The 14,218-nt window shown below is 33.8% G+C and overlaps 1 protein-coding gene across 2 annotated transcripts in view; it reads left to right on the top strand.

Moving 5' to 3' along the window:
* The window catches only part of TINAG (tubulointerstitial nephritis antigen), a 94,159-nt gene extending 80,630 nt beyond the window's left edge, over positions 1 to 13,529 (top strand). For both annotated transcript variants that reach the window (XM_059400229.1, XM_059400228.1), the window contains one exon: positions 12,857 to 13,529. In XM_059400229.1, the coding sequence (XP_059256212.1) occupies positions 12,857 to 12,991 (135 nt within the window). In that variant the 3' untranslated portion in view covers positions 12,992 to 13,529. The remainder of the gene's footprint in view (positions 1 to 12,856) is intronic.
* The last annotated feature ends 689 nt before the right edge of the window (positions 13,530 to 14,218 follow it).

Below are 14,218 nucleotides of genomic sequence, written 5' to 3'. Positions count from 1 at the left end.
TATATGAAAAAATGTTCAATAGCATTAGTCATTAGGGAAATGTAAGTCAAGGTCACAAGGAAATATCACCTCATGCTTGTTAGAATGGTCATCATAAAAAAAAAAAAGATAATAAATGCTGGGAAGGATATGGAGGAAAGGAAACCCTTGTTCATTGTTGGCAGAATTATAAAGTGGTACAGCCACTATAGAGGACATTATGAAGGATCCTCAAAACATTAAAAACAGAACTACCACATGATCCAGAAATTCCATTTCTGGGAATATATCCAAAGGAAATGAAAACACTAACTTGAAAAGATATCACCCTCATTTTCATAGCAGCCTTATTTATAATAGTTAAGATATGGAACTAAGTGTTCATAAACCAATCAATGAATAAAAAAAATAGTGATATATATGTGTAATGGGATATTATTCAGCCAGAAAAATGGAGGAAATCTTGCCATTTCCAACAACATGGATGGACCTTGAGGGTGTTATGTTAAGTGAAATAAAGTCAGACAAAGAAAAACAAATACTATAGGATCTCACTTATGTGTAGTAACCAAAACAAACAAACCCCCAAATTCATAGAAAAAGAGATCAGATTTGTGATTAATAGAGGAAGGGTTTGAGGGTGATGAGAGTAGGAGAGAAGTGGCAAAGGTACAAACTTCAGTGATAAATAAGGGCTAAAGATAAAATTTACAGTATATATAACATACACTGTAGCAGCATGCTGTATGATATGTATGAATGTTGTCAAGAAAGTAAATTCTAAACATTCTTATCAGGAAATTTTTGGTCTTTTTTTTTTTCTCTTTATTTCACCTGTATAAGGTGATAGATGCTAACTAAACTTATTGTGGTAATCATTTCACAATCTGTGTAAGTCAAACCATTATACTGTATACCTTAAACTTATACACTGATGGATGTCAGCTATATATCCAATACAAGTGGAAATAATCATTTTATTAACATAAGAATAGAGTAATAGGCTGATATCACAAAATAAATAATCTGGATTTAAACACAGGATATGGTCACTTGTTTTACAACAAAGAAACCTCTGAATTTCAACTGAGAAAGGAGAATCTTTATAATAAACAGTTTTAGACCAAGGTTAGCAGGAATTTTTTTGTTTTGTTTTGTTTTTGTTTTTCTTGTAAACGGCCAGATAGCAAATATTTTACATTTTGGAGATCACAAAAAATCTGTTACATACTCTGTTTTAGCTGTTTTCACAACTCTTTAAAGAAAAAATCAAAACAAGATAAAACCTAAAAACACTCAACTCATGATCTGTACCAAACATTACTGACCAGATTTGTCCATGAGCCATCGATTGCCAATGCTTTAGCTATATAGCAACTTTCTATTCATGGGGAAAACAAAAACAAAACAAAACAAAACTGAAACTTCATCCCCTAACTCACAAAATACATACAAAACTAATTTGAAGTGGAGCATAGACAGAAGTGTGATTGTAAAATAATAAAACCTCTAGAAGAAAACTTGGAAAGCAAATATGTTAATATCAATTAAGCAAAGCTTTCTTAAACTGTACTGAAAATTAATAAACTGTATAAGAAAAAAATGATCAGATTACTTTAAAAACTGTCAGAAGACAGAATTATGTGATAGGGTAAAACAAACTGAGAGAAGATTATCTATCTATCTTCTATCATCTATCTGGCAAGGACTCATGTAGAATATATAAAATTCTTACAAATATACAGGAAGAAATAAAAAATAAACAACACATCAATAATAATACTAGGCAACATATTTTAATATTTACTTCACAAATGAGGAAATCCAAATGGCAAGCCAACATATGAAAAGGTATTCAATGTAACTAGCTGTCCAGCAAATGCCAATTAAAAGCACAGTAAGATAATATCACACATTCACTAGCTTGGCTTAAATTAAAAGTATTGATATTAACAAGTATGGGTAAAGGTATGGAGTAACTAGAACTTTTTCATTCTACTATTAAATGTATAGATGGTACAACAACTTATGTTCATTGTGTTTATCAGCATAAGAATGGATAAATAAATTGTGGTACAGTTATATAAAAACACAGAGAAATTAAAATAAGAAATTAGTTATATATGCTATAACATATACATTTATTTATTGAATAAAAGAATGCTTTTATTACTGCTTTTTTATTAATGCTTTTATTAATACTTATGGCTTTATTAAAAATATCAATTCCAGGAAGAACTGATGGTAGATAGGAAGGTAGATATTGACAGAGAGGGAACATTCCAGACCTTTTAGAATTCTAGAAGTATATCTTGATCTACATGGAGCTTACATAGGCATGAACCTCACAAACATGTATAAACTCACTAAACTGTGCACTTATTATTAATATGCTAAACATCTCAAAAGAAGATTTAAAAATCTCTAGACATTTAAATCTTTAGAAAATTTCTTTCCTACATTTTTACCCATTCTCTTATAATTAAATTTTTAAAAATTCAGGCATTTGGAAGAAACAACAAAAAACTGGTGAAGGGATAGAAGAAATAACAGTAGGAAGAATAAGATTAATGAACAAAACACATACTCTAGGTATATTTTATTAGGGCTGGTTTACTAAGTACTACTCTTTATAATTTATAATATTGTCTTTTTTGCAGACTCATGGGGTTACTTCTCATTAGTACATAAATTTGTACTTGCTTGTAAAAGTTCACATAGTCTTCTGATTTTACCAAAGTCTAATAATGAAATGTGGGTAGTAATAATTCTCAGGCTCACAAAAGAGAATAGGTTTAGTACTACATATCATAGTTACAAGAATTTAAAAATATTATTTTTGACAGTTCAACTTAAGTTATGACTTTGACTTCTTATCTTTGAAAGTATATATATTGGAACAAAATAAAAAGTTTAGAAATTGGAATTCAGTTTAGTTCATTGTTGCTAAAACACACTTTGTTTCTGGCTCATTTCTAGATAATTTAAGGCCATTCTATCTTTGAAATGGTAAATTGAAGTCAGAATTGTAGACACAGTTTTGAAAGTGTTCCTTTATGATGTTAGGACTGATTAGGAAAGCTAAGAGTCAATATAAAAAGAAGTAAATTATGACATCAAATACATAAATTATATATGGAATAAAAGCATAGAGTTTGGTATGTGATCAAAGTTAAGCTGTTATCAATATAATATAGACATATATATATGAAAATTTTGCTGTATGTATAATATATATTAAAGTATATATTTTGCTATATAAGTATATAAGTTTATAAGTATATAAACAAAAATGAAATACAGCATATTAAAACCTATGGAATGCATCGAAAATAGTTATAAGAAGAAATGTTACAGCATTAAATACATACATTAAGAAAGAGTGATTAAGAGTGATCACAAATAATTTTATATCTCAGTCAGCTAGCAAAAGGAAAACAAACTAAACCTAAAGTTAGTAAAAGGAGGAAAAAATATATATCAGAGTAGCAGTAAATGAAAAGGAGGCCAGAAAATCAATATAAAATATCAACAAAACTAAGAGGTGTGTATATATTTATATGTGTGTGTGTTTATGTTTTAAAAGACAGACAAAGCTGAAAAATTAGGTAGGTTATGAAAAAGGAGAGAAGACGGAAATAACTAAAAATCAGAAATGCAAGAGACATTACAATGAATATAAAGGATCATAATAGACTGCTATGAACACCCACGGAAGCACACAACCAACAAAGGAAAGCACAAGACCAAATGGTTTTACTGCTGAATTCTACCTAATATTTAAATAAAAATTAACACCAGTTCTAGCAGTTTTTGGTACAGTCTTTTGGGTTCTCTGTATAGAGTACCATGTAATCTGCAAATAGTGAAAGTTTGACTTCTTCCCTGCTGATTTGGATGAATTTTATTTATTTTTGTTGTCTGATTGCTGAAGCTAAGACTTCTAGTACTATGTTACATGACAGGGTAAGAGTGGACACCTCTGTCTTGTTCCTGATTGTAGAGGGAAAGCACTCAATTTTCCCCCATTAAAGATGATATTAGCTGTGGGTTTTTCATATACTGCCTTTATGAGGTTGAGGTATGTTCTCTCTATTCCTGCTTTGTTGAGGGTTGTTATCAAGAATGGATGCAAAAAAAAAAAAAAAAAAAAAAAGAATGGATGCTGTACTTTGTCAAATGGTTTTTTTTTTTCATTAATTGAGAGGATCATATGTTTCTTATCCTTTTCCTATTAATGTAGTATATCACATTGATTTGTGAATAGTAAACCACTCTTGCAACATAAGAATAAATTTCCCTTAATCATGATGGAAGTTTTTAAAAATGTATTGTTGAATTCAGTTTTCTAGTGTTTTATTGAGAATTTTTGCATCTGTGTTCAACAGAGATATTGGCCTGAATTTCCTTTTTAGTGGAGTTTTTATCTGGTTTTGGTATCAGGGTAATGTTAGCTTCATAGAATGAATTGGGAAGTTTTCCTTCTGTTTCTTTTTTCTTTTTCTTTTTCTTTCTTTCTTTTTCCTTCCTTCCTTCTTTCCTTCCTTCCTTTCTTTCTTTCTTTCTTTTTCTTTTTTTCTTTTTTTTGGAATGGTTTGAGAAGGATAAGTATTAACTTTTCTTTAAATGTTTGGTAGAATTTGTGGTAGAATTTGCCTGTGAAGCCATCTGGCCCTGGATTTTTGTTTGTCAAGAGTTATTTGATTACTGATTCAATTTCTTTGCTGGTTATTGGTCTGTTCAAATTTTCTATTTCTTCCTGTTTCAGTTTTGGTAGTTTATATGAAAGACTCCACCAAAAAACTGCTAGAAATGATAAACAAATTCAGGAAGTTTCAGGATACAAAATCAATGCATGCAAACCTGTTGCACTTCTATACACCAATAATGAAGCAGTAGGAAGAAAAATTAAGGAATCAATCTCATTTACAATTGTACTGAAAACTCAACACCCCAAAAATGAATAATCCAATTGAAATATGGGTGGAAGACATGAATAGACATTCTTCCAAAGAAGGCATGCAGATGGTTAACAGACACATGTAAAGATGCTCATCATCACTCATCATCAAAATGCAAATCAAAACTACAATGAAATATCACCTCATACTTGTCAGAATGGATAAAATCAGCAACACAAAAAACAACAGATCTTAGTGAGGTTGTGGAGAAAGGGACCCTCTTGTACTGTTGGTGGGAATGTAAACTTGTCCTGCCACTCTGGAAAACAGTATAAAGTTTCCTCAAAAAGTTAAAAATAAAACTACCATATGATCCAGCAATTACATTACAAGGTTTTTACCTAAAGAGTACCAAAAAATACTAATGCAGAGGGATACATGCAACCCAATGTTTATAGCAGCATTACCTACAGTTGCCAAATTATGGAAGCAGTCCAAGTGTCCATAGACTGATGCATGGATAAAGAAGACATAGTGTTTGTGTGTGTGTGTTTGTGTGTGTGTGTGTGTGTATAAAATATATTATTATTATTCAGCAATAAAAAAGAAAAATCTTGCCATTTGCAATGATATGGTTGGAGCTAGAGAGTATTGTGCTAAGTGAAATAAGTCATTCAGAGAAAGAAAAATACCATTTCATTCATATGTGGAATTTAAGAAACAAAACAAATGAGCAAAGTGTAAGTAAAAAGAAAGAAGGAGACAAACCAAGAAGCAGACTCTTAACTATGGAGAGCAAACTCATGGCTATCAGAAGGGGAGTGGGTGGGAAGATGGATGAGATAGGTAATGGGGATTAAGGAGTGCACTTTTGTGATGAACACCAGCTTTTCTATGAAATTGTTGAATCACTTTATTTTACACCTGAAACTAATATTATACTTTATGTTAATTAAATGGGATTTCAATCAAAACATTATTAAAAAATTAACACCAAATCCTTCTCAAACCTTTCTAAAAATTTGAAGAGGAGGGAACACTCCCAAGTGCATTTCACAAGCCTGGCATTACCCTGATATCAAAACCAGAAAATGACATTAGAAGAAAAGAAAAATTCCCAATGAATAAAGATTCAAAATTTTCCAAAAAATAATAGCAAACTGAATTCAACTGTACACTAAAATGGTCATAATTATGATCAAAAGGATTTATGCCTGGCACCATAGGCAACTGCATTAATACAATGAGACATAAAAATTATATGAACATCTCAATAGATAGAGGCAAAGCATTTGACAAAATTCAACATCTCTTAGTGGTTAAGAACTCTCAGAAAATTGAGGTTATGTCACGGCTGGCATGACAACACAACCAGGGTCAAGAGGGTAGAGGATGGTGAGATGAAGATGAGATGTAAAGAGACGTAAAGAGATGGGGACAAGAGGGACACAGTGGATGATGTCCAAGCACTGCCAATTTTATTCAAGGAAGCAAGACATTATATAGCTAACAGAAACAACTGCAAAAAAGTGTCTATTTTTAACTGATTACGAAAGAGTTTGCAACATGCACAGAAAACCCTTCAAGCTTTCCCATTATCTATTTCCCAAGCACCAAGAGCAGACTCTCTGGTGCCAGATGTACTAACTTCAAGGCTACTCGAGACATAGTTTATGTAAGCACAGCACAATCTTACAATGGTGTAGTTTATGGTCTGCAAGGACAGCACAATCCCACAATGGTTTAATGAGCAGGCCTGTTTTGCCTATTCCAGATAAGCACATGCTGGCAACCACGTTGGTGAGTCTTAGGATCCATAGCTCAGGCCCTTTCTCAAGTGCTGCTCAATTTTCCACTCATGGGGTTATTAACCCTTGGGCTTCCAGGAGGCACCAGTAGGGGCCTCGTTTGGTCTCTTGACTCTAGCCCAGTCCGCAGCTGCCTACAAGTTTATAAGGAGTATGCCTCAGGATAATAAAGGTAATATATGACAAAGAGTAAACATCATATTCCATATATCAGTGAAAGACTGAAAGATATGCCTCTGAGATCAGGAATAAAATAAGGGTGCCTCCTCATAGTACTGGCAGTCCTAGAGCAATTAGACAAGAGAAAGAAACAAAAGGCATCCAAATTAGAATGGAAGAAATAAACTGTCTCTGTTTGCAGATGATGTGATTTTATATATATATATATATATATATATATATATATATGCCTTAAGACTCCACCAAAAATCTATTAGAATGAATAACAAAGTGGCAAGATAAAATCAACCACGAAATTCAGTTTGTTTGTTTGTTTGTTTCTTTCTTTCTTTCTTTCTTTCTTTCCTTCCTTCCTTCTTTCCTTCCTTCTTTCTTTCTTTTCTTTCTTTCTTTCTTCTTTCTTTCTTTCTTTCTTTCTTTCTTTCTTTCTTTCTTTCTTTCTTTTTCTTTTTCTTTTTTCTTTTGAGTGTATGCATGAGCAGGGGGTTGGGAAGAGGAGGCTCAGAGAAAGAGGGAGAGAAAGAGAACCTTAAGCAGGTTCCATGCCCAGTGTGGAGCTCAATCTCACAACATGAACTGAGCTGAGATCATGACCTGAGCTGAAATCAGGAGTTGGATGCTTAATGGACTGAACCACCCAGTTCCGATAAGTTTCATTTCTATACATGAATGGTAAACTATTTGAAAAAAATAATTCATTTATAATACAATAAAAAATGTGTACTTGGCATAAATATAACCAAGGATGTGAAAGGTCTGTATAATAAAAATTAAAAGAAATTGAAGAAGACACAAATAAATGGAGTGATATCCCATGTTCATGGATCAAAAAAATGTCTGTACTACCCAAAACTATCTATAAATTTGATACAATCCCTATAAAATTCCAATGGAAATTTTCACAAAAGTGAAAAATATCCTAAAATTTGTGTAGAGACACAAGAGACCCTGAGCAGCCAAAGTAATCTTGAGAAAGAACAAATTTAGAGACATCACAATTCCTGATTTCAAATTTTATTACAAAGTTATAATAATCAGAACAGCATTACTGGTATAAAAATAGACACACAGATGAATAGAACAGGATCAAAAGCCCAGAAGTAAACCCACTTATATATAATCAACTAATATTTGATGAAGGAGCCAAAAAGAAGCAGTGGAGAAAGGATAGTTTTTTCGATAACTGGTGTTGAGAAAACTGTTCAACCATATGCAGAAGAATGGAATTCGTTTTCTATCTTATACCAGTCACAAAAAATTAAGTCAAAATGGATTAAAGACTTAAATGTAAGCCTACAAATTGCAAAGATACAGGAAGAAAACATAGGACAAAATCTCCTTGACATTGATCTTTGCAAATATTATTTGGGTATGACACTAAAAATGCAAAGACAAAAGCAAATATCAACAAGTAGAACTACACCACACTAAAAGGCTTCTGCCTAGCAAAACAATCAGCAAAATAAAAAGGCAACCACCATAAAGGGAGAAAATATTTACAAACCATCTATCTGATAAGGGGTTAAAATCCAAAATATATAAGGAACCCATGCAGCTCAATAGCAAAAACCACACATAATCCTATTTAAAAGTGGGCAATTGCCATGAATAGACATCCCCCCCCCCCTGAAAATAATACAGATGGCCAATAGTTACATGAAAATGTACTTAATATTATTGGCCATTAGGGAAATGTAAATCAAAACCACAGTGAAATATTAATTCACACCTGTTTGCATGGCTAATGTCAAAAAGGCAGGAGAAAACAAGTGTTGGTGAGGATGTAGAGAAAAAGGAATTCTAGTGCACTGCTAGAGGGAATGCAAACTGGTGCACCCACTGTGGAAAACAGTACGGAGACTCCTCAGAAAATTAAAAATAGAACTACCATTGATTTAGCAATTTCATGTCTGGTTATATCCTTCAAGGCTGTTTCTTTTACATTTACTTGTGATCAACTAGCTCCTTTCTGGCATTCATGATATTCTTATGTACTCCATTAATATTTTTGCTATCCATCCCCCAAAGACTTATTCATTCAAGCTCTAAATCCCAGGGGACATTCTGAACCTAGTCTAACTTTCTAATCATCCTCATATTTTAAAATTAAAAATAACTCCATTTCTATGAAGCCAGTACTATGCTGATCCCCAAACCATACAAAGATTCCATCAAAAAGGAGAATTTCAGACCAATATCCCTGATGAATATGGATGCCAAGATTCTCAGCAAGATCCTAGCTAATAGGATTCAACAGTACATTAAAAAGATTATCCACTGTGACTAGGTGGGATTCATCCCTGGAATGCAAGGTTGGTTCAACATTCACAAATCAATCAATATGATAGAACAATAATCAATAAGAGAAGAGAGAAGAACCACATGGTCCTCTCAACTGATGCAGAAAAAGCATTTGACAAAATACAGCACCTGCCCCTGATTAAATCTCCTCAAAATATAGGAATAGAGGGAAAATTCCCCAACTGCATAAAATTTATCTATGAAAAACCCACAGCAAATATCATTCTCAATGGGAAAAGCTTACAACCTTCTCTGAGATCAGGAACATGACAAGGATGCTCACTCTCACCTCTGTTGTTCAACATAGTACTAGAAGTCCTAGCAACAGCAATTGGACAACAAAAAGAAAAGTATTCAAATTGGCAAAGAAGAAGTCAAACTCTCTCTTTTTGCAGATGACATGATACTTTATATGGAAAAACCAAAAGACTCCACCCCCCAAACTACTAGAACTCATATAACAATCCATTAATGTAGCAGGATACAAATTCAATGCACAGAAATCAACAAAGCAACAGAAGTTGCTTTCTTATACACTAACTCACTAAATATAGAAAGGGAAATTAGAGAATCAATTTCATTTACTATAGTACCAAGAACCGTAAGATACCTTGGAATAAACCTAATCAAAGAGGTGAAGGATCTGTACTCAAGGAACTACAGAACACTCATGAAAGAAATTGAAGACACAAAAAGATGGAAAAGCATTCCATGCTCATGGATTGGAAAAATAGATGTTGTTAAAATGTCTATACTGCCTAGAGCAATCTATACTTTCAATGCCACCCCAATCAAAACTCTACCAGCATTTTTCAAAGTGCTGGAACAAACAATCCTAAAATTTGTATGGAACCAGAAAAGGCCCTATAATGCTAAGGAAATGTTGAAAAAGAAAAACAAAACTGGGGGCATCATGTTGCCTGATTTCAAGTTTTACTACAAAGCTGTGATCACCAAGACAGCATGGTACTGGCACAAAAACAGGCACACAGACCCGTGGAACAGAGTAGAGTCCAGATATGGACCTGCAACATTATGGTCAAATAATTTTCAACAAAGCAGGAAAAAGTATACAGTAGAAAAAAGACAGTCTCTTCAATAAATGGTGCTGGGAAAATTGGACAGCTATGTGTAGAAGAATGAAACTTGACAATTCTCTTACACCATACACAGAGATAAACTCAAAATGGGTAAATGACCTCAACTTGAGGCAGGAATCCATCAAAATCCTAGAGGAGAACACAGGCAGTAACCTCTTCGACAATGGCAACAGCAACTTATTTCAAGACATGTCTCCAAAGGCAAATGAAACAGAAGCAAAAATGAACTTTTGGGACTTCACCAAGATCAAAAGCTTCAGCACAGCAAAGGAAATAGTCAACAAAACAAAGAGGCAATCCACGGAATGGGAGGAGGTATTTGCAAATGACACTACAGACAAAGGGCTGATATCCAAGATCCATACAGAACCCCTTAAACTCAACACTCAAAAAACAGGTAATCACGTCAAAAAATGGGCAGAAGACATGAACAGACACTTCTCCAAAGAAGACATACAAATGGCTAGCAGACATGAAAAAAAATATTTATCATCATTAGCCATCAGGGAGATTCAAATCAAAACCACATTGAGATACTACCTTACACCAGTTAGAATGGCCAAAATTAACAAGACAGGAAACAACAAGTGTTGGAGGGGATGTGGAGAAAGGGAACCCTCTTACACTGTCAGTGGGAATGCAAGTTGGTATAGCCACTTTGGAAAACAGTGTGGAGATTCCTTAAGAAATTAAAAATAGAACTACCCTATGACCCTGCAATTGCACTACTGGATATTTACCCCGAAGATATATATGTAGTGGAAAGAAGGGCCATATGTACCCCAGTGTTCACAGCAGCAATGGCCACAATCACCAAACTGTGGAAAGAGCCAAGATGCTGTTCAACAGAGGAATGGAGAAAGGAGAAATGCTCCATATGTAAAATGGAATATTACACAGCCATCAGAAAGGATGAATAACCAACTTTTATATCAACATGGACAAGACTGGAGGAGATTATGCTGAGTGAAATAAGTCAAGCAGAGAAAGTCAATTATCATATGGCTTCATTTGCTTGTAGAGCATAAGGATAACATGGAGGACATTAGGAGAGGGAAAGGAAAAGTGATTTGGGGGAAATTAGATGAGGAGATGAACCATGAGAGACTGTGGACTCTGAGAAACAAACAGAGGGTTTTGGAAGGGAGAAGAGTGGGGGGATGGGTGACCCTGATGGGGATTAAGGAGGGCACGTATTACATGGGGCACTGGGTTTAGTACATAAACAATGAATCTTGGAACACTGAAAAGGTAAAATTAAATTAAATAAGTAAATAAATAATATTACATTAAAAATAAAATAGAAAGAAAATGTTTAATTCTTACTGAATTTATTCTGGATATTTCTCAAATACTTTCCCTATGTTTTTTCCTAGTTTCCCTGTCCCCATTAAGACATCTGAATCAATTATTACAAGTTTATTAGCTAGCGTCCCTGAATCTTGTGTTTACCCTCTTAAATTCATCCTTTTCAGTTCACACAGAGTAATATAATCAAAATATAAATTTGTCCAACCTGCTCTCCTGCTGGAAGCGACTCAAGAACTTGTCATCATTTTCACCATTATTTTCTCAATATGTATTTCCTTAATTTCCTTTCAGCCTCCTAACCTACCAACCTGTCTCTGTTTTATTATCTAATTATTATAATTTCATTGCTTCATTTCAGTGGTTCATGCTGCTTCATCCTTTGCTGTTCATGCTTTTACTGTTTTCTTTTACCTGAATTTCTTTTCCTCCTGTTTTTATCTGGTTAATTTATTCCCAGTCTTTAATATGCACCCTATGTGGCACCTCTTCCATGACAACTTTCCTGAACCATGAGATGCCTCTCAACTGTCTTCAGTAGCTCCCCATGTACAGTTTTACATTAGTCCTTGGCTTACATTTTTTGTCCTTCATTAGATCGTTGTCTCTCTGAACATTGGATTTCCTCTGCTACATCCCAGAACAGAGGAACATGGATATTATCTATTTGTGTTCCTCTGGTGCCTAGCACAGAGCAAGTCATATGGGAGACCCTATAATTGCAAATTGTGTATCATCTTTTGATGTGGTATTTCAAACTCTCACAATTAAAAAAAAATTTAAAAATATTTTATTTGAGAATTTGAATTTATTTGAAAATATTTATTTGAAAATCAAATATTTATTTATTTGAAAGAGAGATAGCAAGAGAGGCAAAACAAGCACGGGCAGTGGGAGAGGGAGAAGCAGACTTTCCACTGAGCAGAGAGTCTGATGTGGGGCTAGATCTCAGGACTCTGGGATCAGAACTGAGTCATTAAGGTAGATGCTTAATGAGTGGGCTACCCAGAGACCCCCATATTTCCATTGTATGGCTGGGAACAGATAGGTTTTATACAAATTGTGGTTATTGTGACTTGAGTATGCATGCATATTAATGTAATTGATAAATAATATGACTTTATTCCTATTTAGAAAATATTTAGGCTCTTAAAGTTATGATCTATAATAAATTAAAAGCATCTAAAGCTATGTGTGAGTTCCCTGTGTTTTTTACGGTCAGAATTAAATATCCAACTATGCTACTCAGCTTTTCTTATTTTCTTTTTTTCCCCTACAGATTGCTGCCAATTCCTGGGGAAAGTCATGGGGAGAGAATGGCTATTTCAGGATTCTTCGAGGAGTAAATGAATCTGACATTGAAAAGTTGATTATCGCAGCTTGGGGCCATCTGACAAGTTCAGATGAACCATAACATATCATTAAATTTCCATAAGGCCATGCATTTAAGTAACCCCTTAAATTGAAATTAAGCAATGTGAGGTTCTCTGTGACAGTGGAATCTTTGCCTCTTCACCTTGTTATTATAATGTGACTGTTTTCTTGTTTCACCCCAGGCTCCATGCTTCTGCTTCCTTTATATCACTGAGCATATAAAAACACTAAAAGAGGACAGCAGAAAAGCTAAATGCCTTTAAAGTTCTCTGGTTGTCTTTCTTTTTCTTTCATAATAATGTCCTTTTTGACTTCGATAGTTCACAAAATGTGTGACAGCACTTGTCTTAAAAGTTCATGGCATTCTTTTGTAGAAATGAGGCAGTTTCTGTCTTTAACCAATGAGTATTTCACACAGAAAAATAGAAACAAAAACAACAAGCAAATAACAGAACAATGGAAACCCCAATTTACCATCTTCATGATTTTTTCAAGAAATGTTGTCTTAATTCATGTCTTGCTATTGATTTGCCAAAAACAATGGAAATAGATTATTAATTGTTCTCTCAATAAGCTAACATTTGTTTCTTTTCATTTGTCTTAATCTAACTTGTAATCTGAACTCAAAAGGAAAGTAACTCTCCAAAAAGAAATAACTATTCGTTATGGTAGTTTACTCTTTGTACTGTGTAGTGGCCTGTGCTGTAAAGAAGATGGTGTTTGGGAGGGAAAATTTCCCACCACCTCTCTTGGCTCTTTTGCCCAGTCTAATAATTATAGTAACATATTTACAGGAGAAAAACGAATATTTAATAAATTTTTAATATATTTATTAAAATATACTTATATATTTTAATATATTTTCTATGGGTACAGGTGCCCCATAGAAAAAATGAGACTCAAACAAAGGACTGAAACAGGCATCTTTTATAAGTCCTAGACAAAGGAACAATAAATTTGTGAAGAATTGACAAGACAAAGAAATCCAAGTTTGGGTACTAATAGGTGAGAAAGTAAGTAGAGTTTATTTATATAGCTTTCTCAGCCCTGAATACCCTATCTCTGATGCTAAAGATCTCTCTCTATCTTCTGATTCTGGGAGGGTACTTTTCTTCTTTTCTTTCTTTCTTTTTTTTTTTTTTAAACTTTATTTATTTGACAGAGATCACAATATGCAGAGCAGAGGCAGACAGAGAGAGAGGAGGAAGCAGGCTCCCCGCTGAGCAGAGAGCCTGATGCAGGGCTCAATCCCCTGACCCTGAGATCA

The sequence above is a fragment of the Mustela nigripes genome, chromosome 5 (genome assembly GCF_022355385.1).
Source record: "Mustela nigripes isolate SB6536 chromosome 5, MUSNIG.SB6536, whole genome shotgun sequence".
NCBI classification, from domain to species: domain Eukaryota; kingdom Metazoa; phylum Chordata; class Mammalia; order Carnivora; family Mustelidae; genus Mustela; species Mustela nigripes.
This window is presented reverse-complemented; position numbering and strand designations above follow the sequence as displayed.